We start from the raw sequence: 20186 nt of genomic DNA on the forward strand, positions 1-20186 counted from the left end.
GCACAATGACAAGCCTTGTCATAACTTTTTATTTATGACGATCATCAACATAATGTCTATGAGCTTACCATCAGTGACAACAGCCTCTGTTAACGTCATCATGACAGAAAATTGTGGAACATTGCAGCATTCATTATAAATGATTTATCCATGCACATTATTACTTTACATAAGTTCATATTCCTCATAATGTTTAATCAAAATAACTTCTCCTCCTCTTGCAGCAACATCTCTTCTCTGATGATGTGTTTACTGGTGTGAGGGCATGGCAACCTGTCACTTACATGAGATCCAAATCGACCATCCAAATCGATTCCCAAAGACAAAATCAAGTACAGAACTTCATTTCTTTTACTTGTTTGAGAAGCCATTTCACTCAGGTGTTTGGATTTAAATAGGCCACAACTGTGGTCATGTGATCATTATGTTTCTATCATGTTATAGTATGTTTGGCAACAGTTCTTCTGACCCTAACTGATGGAGTGTGAAGATTTTCATTTCTTAAACAACCATGTATGAAGACACATCATGGCCATATTCCAGGATGACAATGTCAAGATTCATCAGACTCAAACTGTGAAAGAATGGTTGTGAGGAGCATGAAGAGTCATTTTCACACATGAATCGGCCAGAGCTTAAACTCATTGAAAGTCTTTGGGATGTGCTGGAGGAGACTTTACAGAGTGCTGGACTCTTGCATTGACAATACAAGATCTTGAGCAAAAACTGATGCACCTCTTGATGAAGCTAAATGTTGTGATGTTACACACTTATTAAAAATAAAAACACTGTCCAGCACAGGGACTTTCCACTGCTTTCGCTACTCTGGATGTTTGTTTGTGTTTTCTCCAGACCGGCTCTCAGTCTGTGCATTACTGGTGGGGATTTTTCAGTAGTCTCTTGACTCTCCATCAACTAGACTAGAGCTGCTTGCGAAACACCCACTCAGACAGGAAGACTGTCAGACTTGCATATAAGCAATTAATGATTTATTTAGTTCATATGTGCGATTTGAGGAAGTTTGTTCTTGCTAGATTGAAAATGTACTTTCCAGTTTTGTATGCAATGAGAATTAGATATTTAGTGCACAGACTGTGAGCGGCCAGTGTGTGCTGTCTGAGATAGAGACGCCATTGTACTAGTTCTGCTATGATAAAGGGCTTTTCACACCTAAGATATCCAAAACCTGAGGATGTAAAATGTATAGTATATAGTATAACACTGCTTTAATTCACACTAGGGACTGCAAAAGTGGTGCTAACCCTGTTCCAGAGCAGGGTTTCATAACCCAGGTGCAAACCGCACTTCTGAATTATAAGTGAGAACTGTTCCTTTCCTTTAATAGTGGAGTTTTGAATGACGATAACCTGGGGTTAATGGTGCGTTCAAGTCATCTCGTAAAGATCGTGTTAACGAGTTGAACGCACATGAACCCCACCACAATGTCGTAAATACGAGTGGGAAGCTCGGGATTTTATTTAAGCCCCGATCTTTACAAGTTGGGGGTGTGTCAGTGAGAAACATGGCGGACTACCACTTACAGTAAGTAGAATGTCTTTATTAGCTAAAATCAATGTCTTTATTCATAAATATGTCCTCATTGGTGTAAAATTACCTCTGCCAATGATCTGACTTATCCTGGTAAGCGAAGATTTTCTTATCTTTATTTACATTGGACAGGTAATCTGAAGCCAATAACAGACAGGTCTGAAGCGCCTCAACCAATAACAGACAGATCTGAAGCGCCTCAGCCAATAACAGACAGATCTGAAGCGCCTCAGCCAATAACAGACAGGTCTGAAGCGCCTCAGCCAATAACAGACAGGTCTGAAGCGCCTCAGCCAATAACAGACAGGTCTGAAGCGCCTCAGCCAATAACAGACAGGTCTGAAGCGCCTCAGCCAATAACAGACAGGTCTGAAGCGCCTCAGCCAATAACAGACAGGTCTGAAGCGCCTCAGCCAATAACAGACAGGTCTGAAGCGCCTCAGCCAATAACAGACAGGTCTGAAGCGCCTCAACCAATAACAAACAGATCTGAAGCGCTTCAGCCAATAACTGGCAGGTCTGAAGCGCCCCAGCCAATAACAGACAGATCTGAAGCGCCTCAGCCAATAACAGACAGGTCTGAAGCGCCTCAGCCAATAACAGACAGGTCTGAAGCGCCTCAGCCAATAACAGACAGGTCTGAAGCGCCTCAGCCAATAACAGACAGGTCTGAAGCGCCTCAGCCAATAACAGACAGGTCTGAAGCGCCTCAGCCAATAACAGACAGATCTGAAGCGCCTCAGCCAATAACAGACAGATCTGAAGCGCCTCAGCCAATAACAGACAGGTCTGAAGCGCCTCAGCCAATAACAGACAGGTCTGAAGCGCCTCAGCCAATAACAGACAGGTCTGAAGCGCCTCAGCCAATAACAGACAGGTCTGAAGCGCCTCAGCCAATAACAGACAGGTCTGAAGCGCCTCAGCCAATAACAGACAGGTCTGAAGCGCCTCAGCCAATAACAGACAGGTCTGAAGCGCCTCAGCCAATAACAGACAGATCTGAAGCGCCTCAGCCAATAACAGACAGATCTGAAGCGCCTCAGCCAATAACAGACAGGTCTGAAGCGCCTCAGCCAATAACAGACAGGTCTGAAGCGCCTCAGCCAATAACAGACAGGTCTGAAGCGCCTCAGCCAATAACAGACAGGTCTGAAGCGCCTCAGCCAATAACAGACAGGTCTGAAGCGCCTCAGCCAATAACAGACAGGAATCAGTTCATTCCAATAATTCCAGGAATCTTTTTAAATTTTATTTTAAACTGAGTACAAATTAGGTATTTTTTAAAATGTATTTATTATCTGTAGGGCCTGTATTTTGCATCAATGCGCTCGGTAATTATTTGTGATTGTTTGGCGCTCAACTTTGGTAAATGTGTTTAAGGCATAGGCCTGTTCTCAAATTAAATTTGCTGCGTGTACTTGTGGGGTGACATGGCTGATGATATGGCTGATGATATGGATGATATGGCTGCTGGTGTACTCTGCAACTAAAGTGCACTAAAAAGGGTTGCACTGTCTACTTGCCACAAGTGATATGATGATCTGCAACATAATTACGGAAAAATAATATAGTTTGCATTGTAACAGCTTTAATAAGGAAATACACCATCTTTCTCATGACTGTTTCCATGTTGGTGTTTTGGCATTTAAATATATGACAGGGCTGTTCATTTTCCTGATATGCAAATGTTTGGAACTAAAGCCTTTAAATTGGTATACTGGCTAACATCATGCACAGTAGCTATAATGCTTTAATTTGTTTTCAACATCAATCTACTCTCCATTCCCCATAATATGTTCTGGAGTGTATTAAAACAAAAAATAATAAAAGCATTTTAGCATAGGGCTGCAACTTAACAAAATGTGGAATCTGAACACAATGTTGTAGTTTTGTAATGTTATGCATTCAGCAGAGTCATATAGCTGTTAAAATGTACTGTCATTGCTAATGGATTCAACAATCCCACACATGGACTTTTTAGACTTGTAGTTTTATTGCTAAATGTGAATGAAAAACAGAGCATTTACATTTTTTTTTTATTACAAATCATTGTTTTTAAATGAAACGGTCAATGAAATATACATGTCAACGGTCAATGAAATATACAAATATACTGTACATGAAATGTCAGTATATGAAATGTACATGTCATGAAATGTACATGAAATGTACAGTATAAGAAAAAATAAATTACCTTAATTTACTATGATCAGTACAAAGGAAACACTTGCCACCCCACATCCATAAAATAAATAGCGAAACTTCTCTAAAGTACAAGAATAATTTCTTCAAGAATTTTGAAAAGTAATTTCTTGTTTGCTGTTTTAAAAAGCATAGTTCCCAACCAATGATTTCTTTCTTCTTATATATATATATATATATATATATATATATATAATCACCTCATATACTCTCATTCTATACAATTGTACAAACGCTAACATTGACAATAATTTCACACAATATCAATATGATAAAATACTCTAACTATAAAACTATAACTATAAAAGGTAAAATAAAGAGATAAAAACACAATTCAAGGGGTCATGAAATGAGAAATCATATTTGTCTTGATCTTTTGAGATATAAGAGGTATTTGTACCATTGAAACATCCTGCAAGTTTCAGAGCTTAAAACGTCATCCGCTCCTTTTGATATTGCGGGATCTGTGACGTCACATGGGCAAATACATTTGCATATGACTTTCTCCAAAACAAGACATTGACGAATAGTTCTACATCATTGCACCATAGGCCCCGCCCACAGCCTTCAGAACTTACAGTCTCTCACTTCAGCCAATACGGATCAATGATTTTGATGACATCACTCTGCACTTCAACTTCTGGTCAGATTTTCTGTCCGATCAAATGCTTTCTAGAATCTAAAGCTTCCCGTCCTCTACATTATAAATAGACAATGAAGTTGTGGCTTTAAAGCGATATGGAGCAGATTAGGAAGAGAAACGGTTAGAAACTAGGACTAAACTGTGGCTTTACCGATCTCAGCGACTCTCGCCGAGCTGTGATGTAAACGAAACACTATTGTCTATTTAAAAAAAGGGGAGTGAAAGTCTGTTTTGTGCTCAAAAACCTGGATATTGGATAGGGGGCGCTGGCCCAAAAAAAGGTTGAGGACCACTGGCCTAGATGGAGCAAGTGAGTGAATGAATGAGAAGGCTCAGAGCCACACCCACTTATTACGCAATTATACATATTATTATTCATTCTTTGATTTAATTTGAAGTATATTGGGGCCTTCACAGCACATTATGGGTATTCTCTAACAATTGAGTGTATACCTGTGGTGCATTTTGGGATTAAATGAGCGTACTCGATAATGTCCACTATGGTTTCAAACACCAAATGGTTACCCCATTGAAATAATTCACTGTACAAGGGTGTAGAGGAGATTTCAGACACAGACAGAGTGTGGGATTTGTGTGCCTCTAGTGGCACCAAATGTATTTTTTAAAAAAGAAAGAGAGATCACTTTTAAAATGGGTTCCAAAAAACACTCCCAATTTTTTTTTTTTTTTTTTATGGCATTTAGCCTTAAAAAACTCATACTATTTTACTGAGATTAGACATTTTGGTTGTAGGATTGCAATTGGTAAATGTTAGGCATGGGCTATTCCTTCTGTTTCTCAATGGTGAAGGTGTCCACAGTGGATAAAGACTTGGTATGAGCTGCTTTCTGTTTGTTTGGCCTCATTGTCAGACACATCCACAGAAAGATAGAAGCCCCTGCCAAAAAATAAAGTTGAAGGCAACTGTATTATTAGAAAACTTTTACATTTTACAACAATCAGGCACATCTCTTTCTTACCTCCTCTATGGTTCTATAGCTATATTTCCATCCAAAGTTGCGAATTTAACTTATGCACAAAATTGGAATATCGCATAAAACATTTGTGAATAAAGCACCGTTTCCATTTCATGTGTTCAAGAGAACAAAATCGTCACTTCCTGGGAAACTGGCGCAAAATATCTGTAATAAAAATGGAAGTTGCTGCAATTTGGGAAGCCACAGTGCCTCTTTTTTAAGACATTATACGTAAATGACTTGCGCCTCAGAGCGCAAGAAAAGTTATCGTGCGTTTGTATGCTGGTGATTGGGAACGCAATGTGATTGGTCTACTGGTTAGTCCAGTTATCCAATCACATCCTCTGTTGAGGCAAAGTCTGTTGAGTTTTTTTGTTGCGCATCAAGGGATTTCTTCAGTATCTATGTTGTTTCCATCATAGTTTAGGCTTCTTTTTGGATAAAACATTTTATGCCTCAACTGAGTGCATATGTTTTTTATGCACATTTTTAGAATTTATGCACATCTTGGTCTTTCTTTCCAGCTTTTTCTATGCAATATTCCCAAAAAATCGCATTAACATATTGGTGGATGGAAACATAGCTTATGATTAAGAGTAAACCTACCTTGCATTGTATTTGAAATGCAGAACAGATAGAGTATAACGTAGTTGGTATATCCAGAGCCAAGAAACACCAAACCCCATGTTGTTCCCAGCAGACACATGAGGCCCAGCACTGTTCCCGCGTCCTTCACTGGTATCATGTGCTTCTTTTTCTCCACTTGCTTTAGCTTAAAGATCTGTCTGGACACTTTGAGTAGAACTACTAAGTTGAACATGAATATGACGGTGAAGTAGGAAAGGTTCACGCCATACAGGACGAGAGGCTCTTTGATCCAGCAACTGTACAGCATACAATAAACAATGATAAAGTTAAAAAAGAGCTAAAAGCAAGCTACAAATTTTAAAAGTTATAAAGCGAGTACTTACACTGAACTTGTTGCATTTGTTGCATTCGAATTTGTTAATGTCACAGTTCTAGTGCCATAAAGAGGATGAGTGATTTGAATTGTCAGCAGACTTCCAACAACAGCTGCAGGGATTCCTGTCAAGAGGAAAAGATTGCAGGATGAGCCACCACACTTCTATCATTATTTTTTATGTTTCTAGTATTATAGTCCTAGCGGCCCTAGGGTTGCATAAACCGCTAAGACGAGTCTGAAGTTAGACATCTTTTTTTTTATTTTTTTTATATTGTTCATAACCTTTTGAAATCAGTTACATAAAAACATAGATTGGCCTAATTTTATATTGAAGAGTAAGAATGACTGCCCCTTGACTAACTGATTGTACATACAAGATCTTAAGACACTGTCTTAACACAATGGCTATGTTTATGCAACTGACTGTCTTTGTACTACTTAACCTGTAAACAGTCATAAACCTAACCTTAACAAACTGTATGCCATTGGAAAGCTTTTGATAGACATACATTTGTGACGAGTACACATCAGAGTCACAAGACAAGTTCAAACCATTATTATAAAATAATGATGCACATGTAAAAATCATGTAAAGATCAGTAGAAACCTATTTAGAAACCAGTAGGAATCTATTTTTAATTTTGTTTCTAAAAAAAAAAAATTAATCTAAAGAAACATTACATAAAGAAATATGTGAACCAAAGAACGTCTCAAACCATATAGGAAAATAGATGTATCCTTATATGGAATGGTAATGGAGCTTGGAGGTCATCTAGTGGAAAAGTTTGGTACTTGCACTCAGTCAAAATCTCACTTTTTGTGAGGCACGCTCACTGCAAAGCCAGTAGGTGGAGCTTGACATCCAGCTCGTCCTCTCTAGGTGAAATGGGTGGAGCTTGAAGGTCAAGCCACACCCTAAACCTAAACATAACTAGGTCAAGGTCCACCCATTACAACCAGAGAGGGGGAGCTGGATGTCATTTAGCTATTGCAGAGATATGCTAAAATTTGGAACACAACTTGAAAAAATATAGTTATATAAAAGTAAAAAAACGTAGTGCAGTACATATTACAATTTCATAAACTTATCTATAACTTTTTTTCTAATTCGCTTTTATACATTTTTCAGGTCAGCAATAATGTGGAAGTGTCTTCTTTAAGAACAGACCAAACTTAAGTTCTCCAAAGCTTTCAAGGTCTACGGCAATGTTAGTTAGAAATTTCATTATCAGGTCTATTAGGTTAAAGTATGGATAACTTGAAATCAAAAACTGAGCATATTTACATTTGTAGCACATATTCCTGGTTTTAAAATGCATGAATAATCTGTGCACGTTATATAGATTAACACAGGTGTTCCTATATTAATCTTAATCTTTCATCAAATAAATATTTTAATGTTTATTAGAGTGTCTGCTTAGATTGCTGCCCCCGCGACCCGGCCCCGGATAAGCGGAAGAAGATGGATGGATGTTTATTATAATGTAATAAAATTCTCTGTCTCTTAAATGACATTCCTACACTCTAAAAACTGCTGGGTTGTTTCAACCCATGTTTGAAATATGGACAAATCCAACCATTGGTTTAAATTTTTACATGGTAATTTTAAACCCAAGAGTAGGATTTGTCTGTATTTGACCCAGAGATGGGTTGAAACAACCCAGCATTTTTTAGAGTGTATTCATCTGTTGTCACAAATCCACATTAGCCGGAACGATTTGTCCCAGGAACTTATTTCCCAGGAACATTTTCCCCAGACCTGTTGCTGTCTGTGTTTCCACCGCGGTCTAAAGTACCGTGAAGATTAGGCAAATTAGTCCGGTGAGCGGTGATGTAGGACTGCGCGCTACTTTACAGTTCCCGCTAGATTTCATCCTCTGAATTTAAGCTTAATAAAGCCTGAACCTCGTTGTCGGTCCATCAGTCGTATTTTTTAAACTCCATTGTTGATTCGAATAGCAAACAACTGTTACTTCACACACCGCAACAGATGGTGGTAAGAAAATAGTGGTTGAAATAAAATGCTGGGTGGAGTCAACCAATCAAAATGCGGCATGAACTCAATCAATCAGCATGTTCAGCGCCCAAGTCCCTGAAAGTTCCTGATCTTTGAAAAACTACTACCTTGCAAGCAGGGACTTTCTTATGGGTAAATATTTACCCATAACTTCATTTATACCCAGATCCCTGCGGTGGAAATACGGCTATAGGTAACATCCCGGTGGACGAAATCAAGTCCTACCCCTTTTCCCATCAAATACGCTATTTCACTCTGAAATACTGTATCCTATATTACGAAAGTAAAATGGGTTGTGAACACTTACTGACGTCAAAGTTGTCTTATGAGACTTTGGCTGCTGTGTTTTTGTATGTTGTTATACTCACCCCATCCGATCAGGGACAACTTGGTCATGTAGTGTTTGATGTAAATGTTGAACACTCTGATGAGAAGAAGGTACAGGTGCAAGGCTTCAACAGCCATCCATGTGAAACAACACAGCAGGCTGTAGTGTATCATCACAGCGATAAACACGCAGAATCCTTCCATTCCCAGTGTGGCAGCCCATTCGTTGAGCATGAAGCTGATGTTGAGGAGAAACAGAGCGGCACTCAGAGACACATGGATGCTGCTGGACACTTCTGCCCTTGCGTTCCTGAGAAACACACGTGCACTAAAGGTCAAAAGTGTGGTATAATTATGTTACATTGTTTTTGAATGAAGTCTCTCATGCTCATCAAGGCTGAAAAGTTTGATGTAAGTAAAAAAAAAAATACTTTCGTTCAGCAAGGATGCATTAAATTAATCAAAAGGGACAGTAAGGACAGTAATAAAATCCATAATTCATTATACAATTATATTTAAAATAAATGTTGTTTTTAACTTTATAGTTATCAAAGAATCCTAAAACAAAATGTTTTATGGGTTCCACAAAAATACTAAGCAGCAAAAATGTCAAGGTTACGTATGTCTCTGAGAAGTGGAACGAGACGCTGCCTCCTGGTGTTGAAAGTAAGGGAATGCTCCTCGTGAACTGGTGACAGAAACTCGTGTGAACACACACCAATCAACACCGTGATGCAGTGCCTCATTCCCCTTCTCAGGAAACCCGATTCCCTTTCGAAGTGGAACTTTGACGCTGGATCATGGTGTTGACGCACTGGGAACACAGAACAAACTGCACCATACTAAACAAATGCCTGGTCACTGTGCTGTGATATTAACTAGCGAGCTCAGTTGTAGCCAAAGGCTGCCATTCAACTCACCTAGTGACCAAAAGCTATATGACACTACATATCATAGCGATGATATAAAGTCTGAATCGATGGAACTTTTTCTAAATCGTTTACATAGATGGGCCTATTTGTGGGGTAAGCAAATTTATCCATGCAGCTTTTAGTGGGCAGGAATTACGGGAACGTTGGAGTGGAAAAACAAACATTGATGAATGATACACCACAAAAATCTTCAGCTTTTAGTTTTATTGTACATAAAAAATAATAATAAAAAAGGGGTAAATAGTGTCAAATGAATCTAAATTAATTCTAATTAAAAATTTTAGATACACTTTCTAATTTTAATAAACTTATAGAAACAAATAAACTTTACATAAAATAAACATAAAATTACTTAAAAAGCATTGGACTACCTGCAACAACAAAACAAAACAAAAACAAAAAATTCAGTTTATGCTGTGGAATCAAAACTGATATTGAGAATTGTGAAACCATGATACTGTTACTGTGAAGTAAAATTGAGATTTTGGTCATTTCGCCCATCCATATTCTTTGCTAGATAGCAGAAAAAGGTTCCCACAGTTTTACATACAGTATGAATTTTTAGTGTGTGTGTTAGTGTATAGTGTTCACAAGTAATAGACTACATTGTAACCAGAAATAAGTATATAAATGGCTGCTATTTTGCATAAGTTTATTTGTAATTGCCAGAAAGAAAGAATGACAGAGAGGGCAGAGATGAGGTTAGGAATGAAAATTCATTCACTGTGACCTATCCCTGCACTGGATGGCCAATTTCACTTGTATTTTGTGTATTTTCAAAATACAAAATACTGTATTTGTATTTAAATAATTTTTTTCACACAGTATTTTGTATTTGTATTTAAATACATTTTTCCACACAGTATTTTGTATTTGTATTTTAAATACATTTCCATGTATTTATGCCCATCTCTGCTTACACATTTACCCAAATTATTATACGCCTGTTTAACCGAAGCTAATTTGGGTGGGTTTCTCCATCTCCAATGTCACTCCTCTGTCTTTTATGGCCCTGGCGAGAACGTCGGTCTCCTCGGCTGTGAACCGCTTCTGGCGTGCGCCTGGCAAATCCGCCGTTATAATAGCAATCCGCCATGGAACAAGCGCGTCTGCTCTTAAAGGGAATGTGAGATGTCGCTCTGATTGGTTTATTTCACGTTACGCCCAAACCAGACCTATGAGTAATGAAGCTACTTCAGACCAAACCATTTTAGATTTGCGTCGGGCGCCCACAAAGTTACTTGCGTTTCGCGTTTGATGCATGTGTTTCAGATCATTAAAATAGGGCCCTATAACTTGATGCGAGAGGGGAGTGAACATGGGCCAAATACAGCTTCTCCCACGATCTCAACACCTCTTCATTGAGATATGGGAAAAATTGAGATTGTATGACCCATGTGGAATCACCTAGATCTAATCTACCTAGAGTATATTCCTCCTTATCCGCCGACTAATCTGTTTAAAGTGTGGCTGTGGTACGGGTCAAAACATCAACTAACTTCTCATATTTGGGGTTGAGGTAGGATATGGACTCACTTAAAATATCCATCTCAACACTTATCATGTCTAGCTCCTCAGAACAAGACACAACACGCTCTCTGCCAGATCGTAAGAAACTGCCATGCTGGCTTCCGGGCCAGTTCCACTTCGAAAGGGAACTATTTCAACATTAGTAGTAATAATAAAAAAAAATTTTTAATAATTGAGCATCAAATCAGAATATTAGAATGCTTTCTGAACGATCGTGTGGCACTGAAGACTGGTGTAATGATGCTAAAAATGTAGCTTTGCATCACAGGAATAAATTACAACTATAAATATATTTAAAAGGAAAAGAGTTATTTTAAATTATAATAACATTTCACAATATTACTGTTTTTACTGTATTTTTCATTAAATAAATGCAGCCTTGGTGAGCATAAGATGCATTTTAGGTTGCATATTCAAACGTTTGGCACCCACTGTAAATGCATCTTTGGCTTTGATGAGTTTATATGCATACTCTTGACATCAGTGTAAAGTATAATGTGAATCAAACCACAGATTATATATGCATTTATATGAAAATAGAAGGAACAGCACCTGTTGAACATGAACGTCAAGACAGTGAAAGCAGAAAAGATTGCAGACAGACTACAGCCTATGTAGCTGATGTACGACAGGATTTTCCACTGGCGTTCATCAATATTGTTCACCTCAACCTATTCAGAGTGAAGGGGGGACAAAATTTTAATATTCAAATAATATCAGCACAGCATGATTTCGTACTTGCTCAGCACTTACTAGAAGCACAGCAAAAGGGGTCATGTGATTACAGGAGCACTCCACAACATCATCACTGAGCTGAGTGGTGTTACAGCCATCCGTTCTCCAGGTGCTGCTTCCTACATATTCCATGTGAAGTAAATACATTTTAGTATTTAAAAAAAACAAAAACAAAAACAACAACAACAAAAAAAAAACATATACAATATTATATAATACAATACAAAGCTTATATGTCAGTTTAGTGCAAATTTTAAAGGGATAGTTCACCCCAAAACTAAAATGTCACAAATTTGCTCACGCTCATGTGTTCCAATTGTTCATTATTGTTCTAATTAGGGAAGTCTAAGAAGGGAATAGGGAAGTCCACACCACAGCTATAATGATAACGAGTTGATACTTTTTACGAACTGATTAACTATTAAAACACTGGCAGCCAATAAGAATGCACCAGACCATTGTGGAAAAAAAGTGTGCTTGTACTGTAGTACAAATCATGAAAGCATATATATATAAAAAAACTATTTTCATTCATATTTTAATGCAACAAAAGGCCACATAAGTGTACACTGCCATGTTTCTTAACACACTTATGAACACTTGTAAAAAGTTAACTTTGCAATGATGTCAAAATAAGTACATTTTAAATTATAATGTTTTAATAATCTTTTCTCATGCTTTAAAGAATACACTTATTTTAAAGTGTTGACTAACTAAATCACATGTAAAGTGATTAGATATAATTTTAACTGCAGTGTGTTCTTTGAAATTACACTTACATTTAATATATTTTAAGTGCACTAAATTGCAACTTTTATGTGCTGCATATATTCAGCAGGACATTTAACCATAAAGTAATTATGAAATTACATACTGTATAAAGATGGACTTAAGTCCTACTTAAGTGGGTCAAAAAGACTCTTAATTGTAAATGAAAAACAATAAAATTTTATAAGCATTACTTTCAGTTTGCACTTAAGTATATTCTTCTCGAATATATTATTTAGTCTTTTTAAAAGCATACCAAAGTGTAGGCTACTTCTTTTTCACAAGGGGACGACGTAACCGCAGCGCGTGCTAATAGCTATTATTATAGTAATAGTTCTTGGTGTGAACCAGCATTAAAATGTGCCATATTTGAATGCATATGGGCATGAATGATATTTAAAAATTAACAGCACACAGCAGAATTTTCATTGAGTAATAACTTCCAGTCAGTTCGACTGGAATATAGCCATATAGACCACATTTATGATACTTTTAAAGAATTATTGTTGTTTTTGGAGCTTGAAAAATTGCATGAATAGTCTTCAAAAAATAAATTAATTAATAAAACAGCACATGGATTAATAACGACACGAGGGTATGTAGCTAAATGATGACAATTTTCCCTTTAGTTCCCACTCACCTTGTTCATCATAGTATTGACAGGAATATATGTAGCTTGTCTATGTATATCAACACAAAAACAGAATTAACAAATTAATAAAACGTTTTGGGCATTTTAAGAAATTTTTAAAGGTATGCTTACGTTTGTGTGATTTGTGTAATTATTGACGGGGAAATGTATTATAAGTGGATTGGTCAAATTCACAATGTTGCGTTCAAGAACTTCAATCCGTATGACTTTGGACATTATAGCATTATCCAGCTGTGAAAACAACCACAGACAGGATATATGATATAAAGAGTGAAGGGGTTAACAACAGGTTTAATAGTCCTATAAAACAGTCAGAAGAACAAATGTAAACCTTACATTAAACTGCTCATCGGAATCATATGTAACTACTCCAACTTTCTCCTGGTTTTCTGGGACATTCTGGAAAGGCTCCATTGGGATCGATATGTTTGCTGTTCGAGTTTCATTAAACACCTTAAAATTAAAAGGAGTTAATGAAGTCATTTCACTGTATCATTAACACTTACAAAGGCTATGATATAAAAACATGTTACATAGTGTCAGTATCATCTTAAAGAAAGTATTTATAAAATAACATTTTAGGAGAAGAGTCTTACTTTTGGAGCGGTGATTGGTACAAGACCGTTTTTCTTGTTGTTCATCTTAACCACAGTCAAAGCGAGGTCCTCAAAATAGTAGGTCTGCGGTTCCTTCGTCATATTTATAATGCTGTGTATGGCTTCTTTCTCCATTCTGCAAAATGATATCATTATCACGAACACAACCAAGTCAACACAAGATTAGTTAGATTTAAAAAAAAAAAAAAGATTGGCATGTGTTTACCTATTGCAGGTGTTCACAGCTGCTTTATTTCGTGAGCAATCATTTTTAGCCATCATAGAACAAATCATCTTTGCTTTAGGTTCCAGAATCTCTGCCAAGTTCTCAATGCAACTCTTAGGCTTTCTGCTAGGTTGATTAGAAGATTTATGCACTGGAGCTGGCACAAAAATCAGACAGTTTTTTCCACACTGTTTGAAGTTTCTATGTTTTTCTCTGTGTGTGTGTGTGTGTGTGTTGTTGTTGTTGTTGTTATGTTGTTTGACCCTTAATTCACTAATTATTAAATTACAAAGAAATGTTTAATGTTAAAAATGAAACATTAAAATATTAATGTTTATTTATATTGTATTTGTACAAGGAAAAATATAAATAAAAACAGATTAGCTTGAAATTTACTAAATTAATTTGTTGTATCAACTTACACCGTAATATATTAGAATCTAGAATGACATGAATGATTGCTGAAGGATTAAGTGACACTGAAGACTGGGGTAATTATGCTGAAAATTAATCATTTTAAAATACAAAAATGTCTTAAATTAGAAAACAGTTCTTTTAAATTGTTATAATATTTCACATTATAAGGCTACTGTTTTACTCTATTTTGACCAAATAAATGCAGCATTGTTGAGCAGAAGGGATTATTTTCAAAAAACATAAAACAAAATCTTAATTATTCCAAATGTTTTGACCAGTAGAGCATTTGTAACAAAATAGTTTTTAGTGGATTGTGAAATTATGCAGACTTTATGCTAATACATTTCTCGGAAGGTGATGTAAAAAAGCAGTATCACAATACTGTCTAAATACTGAGATCTAAAGTGCAAGACTAACGATAATGAAATACAGTGTGATTTCAGGAACTTACTGGTGGCGGAATACTTGGGGGTATAAGGGGGGTTATGATTATTTTGTTCATTATTGGTTTCTCCACCCTCCACCCAGAGGGTTTTTCCACCCTCTCCATAGATCATGATCAGAAGTAGCAGGAGTCTCATATCTTACACTCTGTGTTAAATACAAAAAAAAATAAAAAATTAAATACATTATAAAAATATGTGAAAGGCTCATCTTCTCATTGTTAACATGGTTTAAAATACACTCTATAATAATAACAATAATAGTAAACATGTAGGCCAAATAGGCCCTTTATTTACAAATATTTCTGTGTAATATTTCTGTTTAAATACATTTAGATGATTTAGATAAACACATTCTCTTACCTTACTGTTTTTCCTGTCACGAATGCTGAAGTTGTGACAGCTCTGTGGAAAGTTTGCAGAAGTGAAGAGCAAAACTCAAATGTTGTGGCTTCAGTCAAACTCAGTGAGCTCTACTGATGACAGATCACAATGACTTCCTTGTCATCACATTTAGCTTCCAGCAATACCATTAACATACGTACCGTACACATGTGTACATATTGAAAAACAAAACAAAACGCAATGCCAGCACAAAAAGGGCTGTTTTAAAGAAATGGCATTCGGTGACATATGATATTATGACCAAATCCTCAGCACTGCATGCTACTATTGTTTCTTAAGGGTTAACAGTAACTGCCACTTTCTCATCATATCGTAATACTGTGCTCATTTTCGTATAGTTACCTAGCATTTGGGATTATTTCACATCATTATAAATACTGTAGGGTAAAAAAAAAACTTGATACTTACAAAAACCTCCATGGTATTATCGTGATTTCTATCTTGGTGTACCATTTCATGCTAAATAAGATTTGATTTCTCTAGAAAAATATAAAAAGACCAAAACTTCCTTCTAAAGACTTGATTTGAATAAACGAGGTCAGGGATGGAAAAGGCAGTCATTTGACTAACTGTGGAAAACGTCTCAGGTTACGACTGTAACCTATGTTCCCTGAGAACAGGGAACGAGACACTACGTCAGAATGACGCTATGGGGAACGCCTCAGGCGTGACAGGTGTCTGAAATAAATATCAACTCACGTCAATCATGTTGACCGGCGACAGCCCGTGAATCATCAGCTTGATTGATTAACGCGCAACCTGGATGTATAAAGGGAAGCCTTGCAAACATGACAACATCCTATCGTCTGAAGGGACTGTTGCAGGCAGGCCCCGAGGCATGGCAGGAAGACGTAGTGTCTCGTTCCCTGTTCTCAGGGAACATAGGTTACAGTCGTAACCTGAGACGTTCCCTTTCGAAAGGGAACTCTACACTACGTCAGAATGACGCTATGGGGAACGATATACCAACGCCACCATGCTGAGGGGAGTGCATGCCCAAAGGCAGTGACAACTGTCCGAACCAGTAATTCAGAAACACTGGAACCACTCACCCTTAGGTCACATCGGGCTGTCAGTGACAGCACTCCCTACCGGTCATCACCCAAGCTAATGAACCAAGAAACCGCCAGAACATAGTTAATGGGGGGGATCTGGGCCAGCTCAAAGGCTTAGGACCACAGCTTCCAAAAGAAGGGGTCCCTTCTAGGGAGTGTGGCTAGGGGGCCCAAGGGACTCCCAGCCAGTCACTATTCAGGGGAGCGTGCCACCTGAAATACCACCAGGCAGGCCTGACCTGGTGTCACTACATAAGACACTACAGTCTGGCCACTTCCTGTCTGTCCGAAGACAGAGCCTCTGGACACTTGCCTTAGGAAGGCATCCAACCCAAGGGACTGCGAAGCAGGCAGTGAACCACTCAGCCCGGATCTCAGAGACGGGACATCCTGGAGAGTATGACTCAGCATAGTGCTTTACAACCCTTGCCAGCGAGGGGAGTTTCTCTACTCGATCCATGGATCTACCCAGTGTTTGTGTTTCAAAACACTGAGGAGGCCTGTGAGGGCCTAAAGGGAGCTTACCTCCAGGAAGGCCTGGTAGGACCTCTAACCTGGCGACCACAACATGGGGAAGCTTGTATTCAACCACAATATGTGGGAGCTTACCTTCAGGAAGGCCGGTGAGGCCTCTGACCTGGCGACCACAGCATGTGGGAACTCCTATCAGGAAGGCCGGTGAGGCCTCTAACCTGGCGACCACAGCATGTGGGAGCTCAAATCAGGAAGGCCGGTGAGGCCTCTAACCTGGCGACCACAGCATGTGGGAGCTCAAATCAGGAAGGCCGATGAGGCCTCTAACCTGGCGACCACAGCATGTGGGAACTCCTAACAGGAAGGCCGGTGAGGCCTATAACCTGGGGACCACAACCTGTGGGAGCTCACTTTCAGAAAGGGAATAAAGCGTACAGCGCACAACCCTTACCATAAAAAATGAAAACAGAAAGTACATGAAAGAAAGTGCATGTACTTAGCCATTCTGAACCCAAGAAGGCCTGATGAGGCCTCTAACCTGGCGACCACAGCATGTGGGAGCTCATACTCGGGAAGGCCGGTGAGGCCTGTAACACGGTGACCACAGTGTGTGGGAGCTCATCAGAATGTGGAAGTAAGCTAGAGCAAAAAGTCTGTCGTAATAAAGTGACGACAGGACGTATCTAGAATGGGACCCGAAGTGAAAGACCAGGGTCTGAGCCACATAGGAAGGGACAGAAGCGATACGCGCATGACCCTTACCATAGAAAAAGGATTTAGAAAGTACACAAGACACAAGTCGTGTGACTTACCATAAGCATGGTTTAAAAAAGGTACGGAACGTATGTACCAAAAAGGAATGAAGTAAAGGTTTGCACGTACTTCATCACTCTAAAAACACAGTATGTGTGAGCCCACATTCGGGAAGGCCGGATGAGGCCTGTAACCTGACATGTAAAAGCTCAAACCCAGGAAGGCCTGGTGAGGCCTGTAACCAGGGAACCACCGTATGTGGGAACCTATAATCAGGAAAGCCAGAAGAAGCCTGCAACCTGATAGACACAATACGTGGGAGTTCTCATTCAGTAAGGCCTGGTGAGGCCTGCCACCTGACATGAAAGAACTCATAACCAGGAAGGCCACAGAGGCCTAAAGCCTGGTGACCACTAATTGTGGAAGGTTAAAACTCAGGAAGGCCGGTGAGGCCTGTGACCTAACGACCACAGCACGTGGGAGCTCAAATTCAAGAAGGCCTGGTGAGGCCTATAACTTGATAACCACAGTAAGTGGAAGCTCACAGTATGTAGGAGCTCACATTCAGGAAGGCCGGCGAGGCCTGTAACCTGACATGTGAAGGCTCCTAACCAAGAAGGCCTGGTGAGGCCTATAACCTGGCGACTACAGTATGTGGGAGCTCATATACAACCACAGTATGTGGGAGCTCATACTCAGGAAGGCCTGGTGAGGCCTCTGACCTGATAACCACAGAATGTGGAGCTCATAACCAGGAAGGCCAGATGAGGCCTGTAACCTGATGACCACAGTATGTAGGAGCTCACATTCAGGAAGGCCGGTGAGGCCTGTAACCTGACATGTGGAGGCTCTTAACCAAGAAGGCCTGGTAAAGCCTATAACCTGGCGACTATAGTATGTGGGAGCTCATACTCAGGAAGGCCTAGTGAGGCCTCTGACCTGATAACCATATAACATGGGAGCTCATATTCACCACAGTATGTGGGAGCTCACATTCAGGAAGGCCAGTGAGGCCTGCAACCTAACATGTGGAAGCTCGTAACCAGGAAGGCCTGGTGAGGCCTATAACCTGGTGACTACAGTATGTGGGAGCTCATATTCAACCACAGTATGTGGGAGCTCATACTCAGGAAGGCCTAGTAAGGCCTGTGACCTGACAACCACAGCATTTGGGAGCTCATATTCAAGAAGGCCTAGTGAGGCCTATAACTTGATAACCACAGTAAGTGGAAGCTCACAGTCTGTAGGAGCTCACATTCAGGAAGGCCGGCGAGGCCTGTAACCTGACATGTGAAAGCTCCTAACCAAGAAGGCCTGGTGAGGCCTATAACCTGGCGACTACAGTATGTGGGAGCTCATATACAACCACAGTATGTGGGAGCTCATTTTCAAGAAGGCCTGGTGAGGCCTATAACTTGATAACCACAGTATGTGGGAGCTCTTATTCAACCACAGTATGTGGGAGCTCATATACAGGAAGGCCTGGTGAGGCCTCTGACCTGATAACCACAGAATGTGGGAGCTCATATTCAGGAAGGCCTGGTGAGGCCTCTGACCTGATAACCATAGTATGTGGGAGCTCAAATATAACCACAGTATGTGGGAGCTCATATTCAGGAAGGCCTGGTGAGGCCTCTGACCTGATAACCACAGTATGTGAGAGCTCATATTCAGGAAGGCCTGGTGAAGCCTCTGACCTGATATTTCCACAATACCTCTTTTTTTTTTTTTTTAAAGAGGACTGTCTGGTCAAGGAGGCCTGCAAAGGCCTACTACCTGCCATACAGCACCTCCAAAAAGGAAAAACCTAGATTTTTACCTTCTTACCAAAAACATGCCCCCAAACTCTAAACAGGATACTCGGTCTGTAAGAGAAACAGAAATATGTTATTTGCGCACAAAAAACATTATACAAAGAAGACCAGACAGTACACCTGCGGCGTGTGAAGTAAAGACACGTCAGGAATTCCCTCTTTCCCAAAAGAGTACCTGGGTTCACCACTTACATGCCTGAAAGAGGCGCTCATACTATCCAGGCTGAGGGGGGGGCCATCAGACATGATACTCATCATAGACCCAGCCCCAGGCCTGATGTAAGAAACGCCTGGGGACCATTAGAAGAAGGCATCCGGGGAGATCATCCCTAGCGCCGCTGAGTGCGCTTTTGCTGGATAACCTCCCTCAGATCCTTCTTCCTGCGGGAACTGCGTCTCCTCTGTGACCTACTCTGGACAGGAGGAGGCGCACGAGAAGAGACGCTGGCCCTCTGGGCTTGTCTATGGCCCTCAGACCAAGACTGGCCAGGCCTGCCCGCCTGTTTGGGCACGGACTCGGATCTCAGCGGTATGCAACTCTTAAATGCAGCTGAGCGCGCCCTCGCCTCCCTGAACTTTTCAACCACCGTCTGAACGGAGGGGCCAAAAAGTTCAGCTGGCGAAACCGGCGAATCGAGAAGAAAGACCTTCTCTTTCTCCCCGATGTCAGCCAGGTTAAGCCACAGATGCCTCTCCGTGGCCACCATA

The 20186-nt window shown here is 39.7% G+C and overlaps 1 protein-coding gene across 1 annotated transcript; it reads right to left on the reverse strand.

Moving 5' to 3' along the window:
• Positions 1–4782: 4782 nt before the first annotated feature.
• On the reverse strand, positions 4783–15403 carry LOC307155132 (adhesion G-protein coupled receptor G2). Its single transcript, XM_079865579.1, has 13 exons — positions 15341–15403; positions 14986–15125; positions 14118–14274; positions 13892–14027; positions 13632–13748; positions 13407–13526; positions 13284–13323; positions 11894–11994; positions 11693–11811; positions 8720–8988; positions 6342–6456; positions 5977–6254; positions 4783–5291 (listed from the first exon to the last, which is right to left on the reverse strand). The coding sequence occupies exons 2-13, from the start codon at positions 15113–15115 to the stop codon at positions 5176–5178; spliced, it is 1698 nt and encodes a 565-aa protein (XP_079721705.1). The 5' UTR covers positions 15116–15125; positions 15341–15403; the 3' UTR covers positions 4783–5175.
• Between the last annotated feature and the right edge of the window lie 4783 nt (positions 15404–20186).

The sequence above is a fragment of the Squalius cephalus genome (assembly GCF_949319135.1).
Source record: "Squalius cephalus genome assembly, chromosome: 3".
Taxonomy (NCBI): domain Eukaryota; kingdom Metazoa; phylum Chordata; class Actinopteri; order Cypriniformes; family Leuciscidae; genus Squalius; species Squalius cephalus.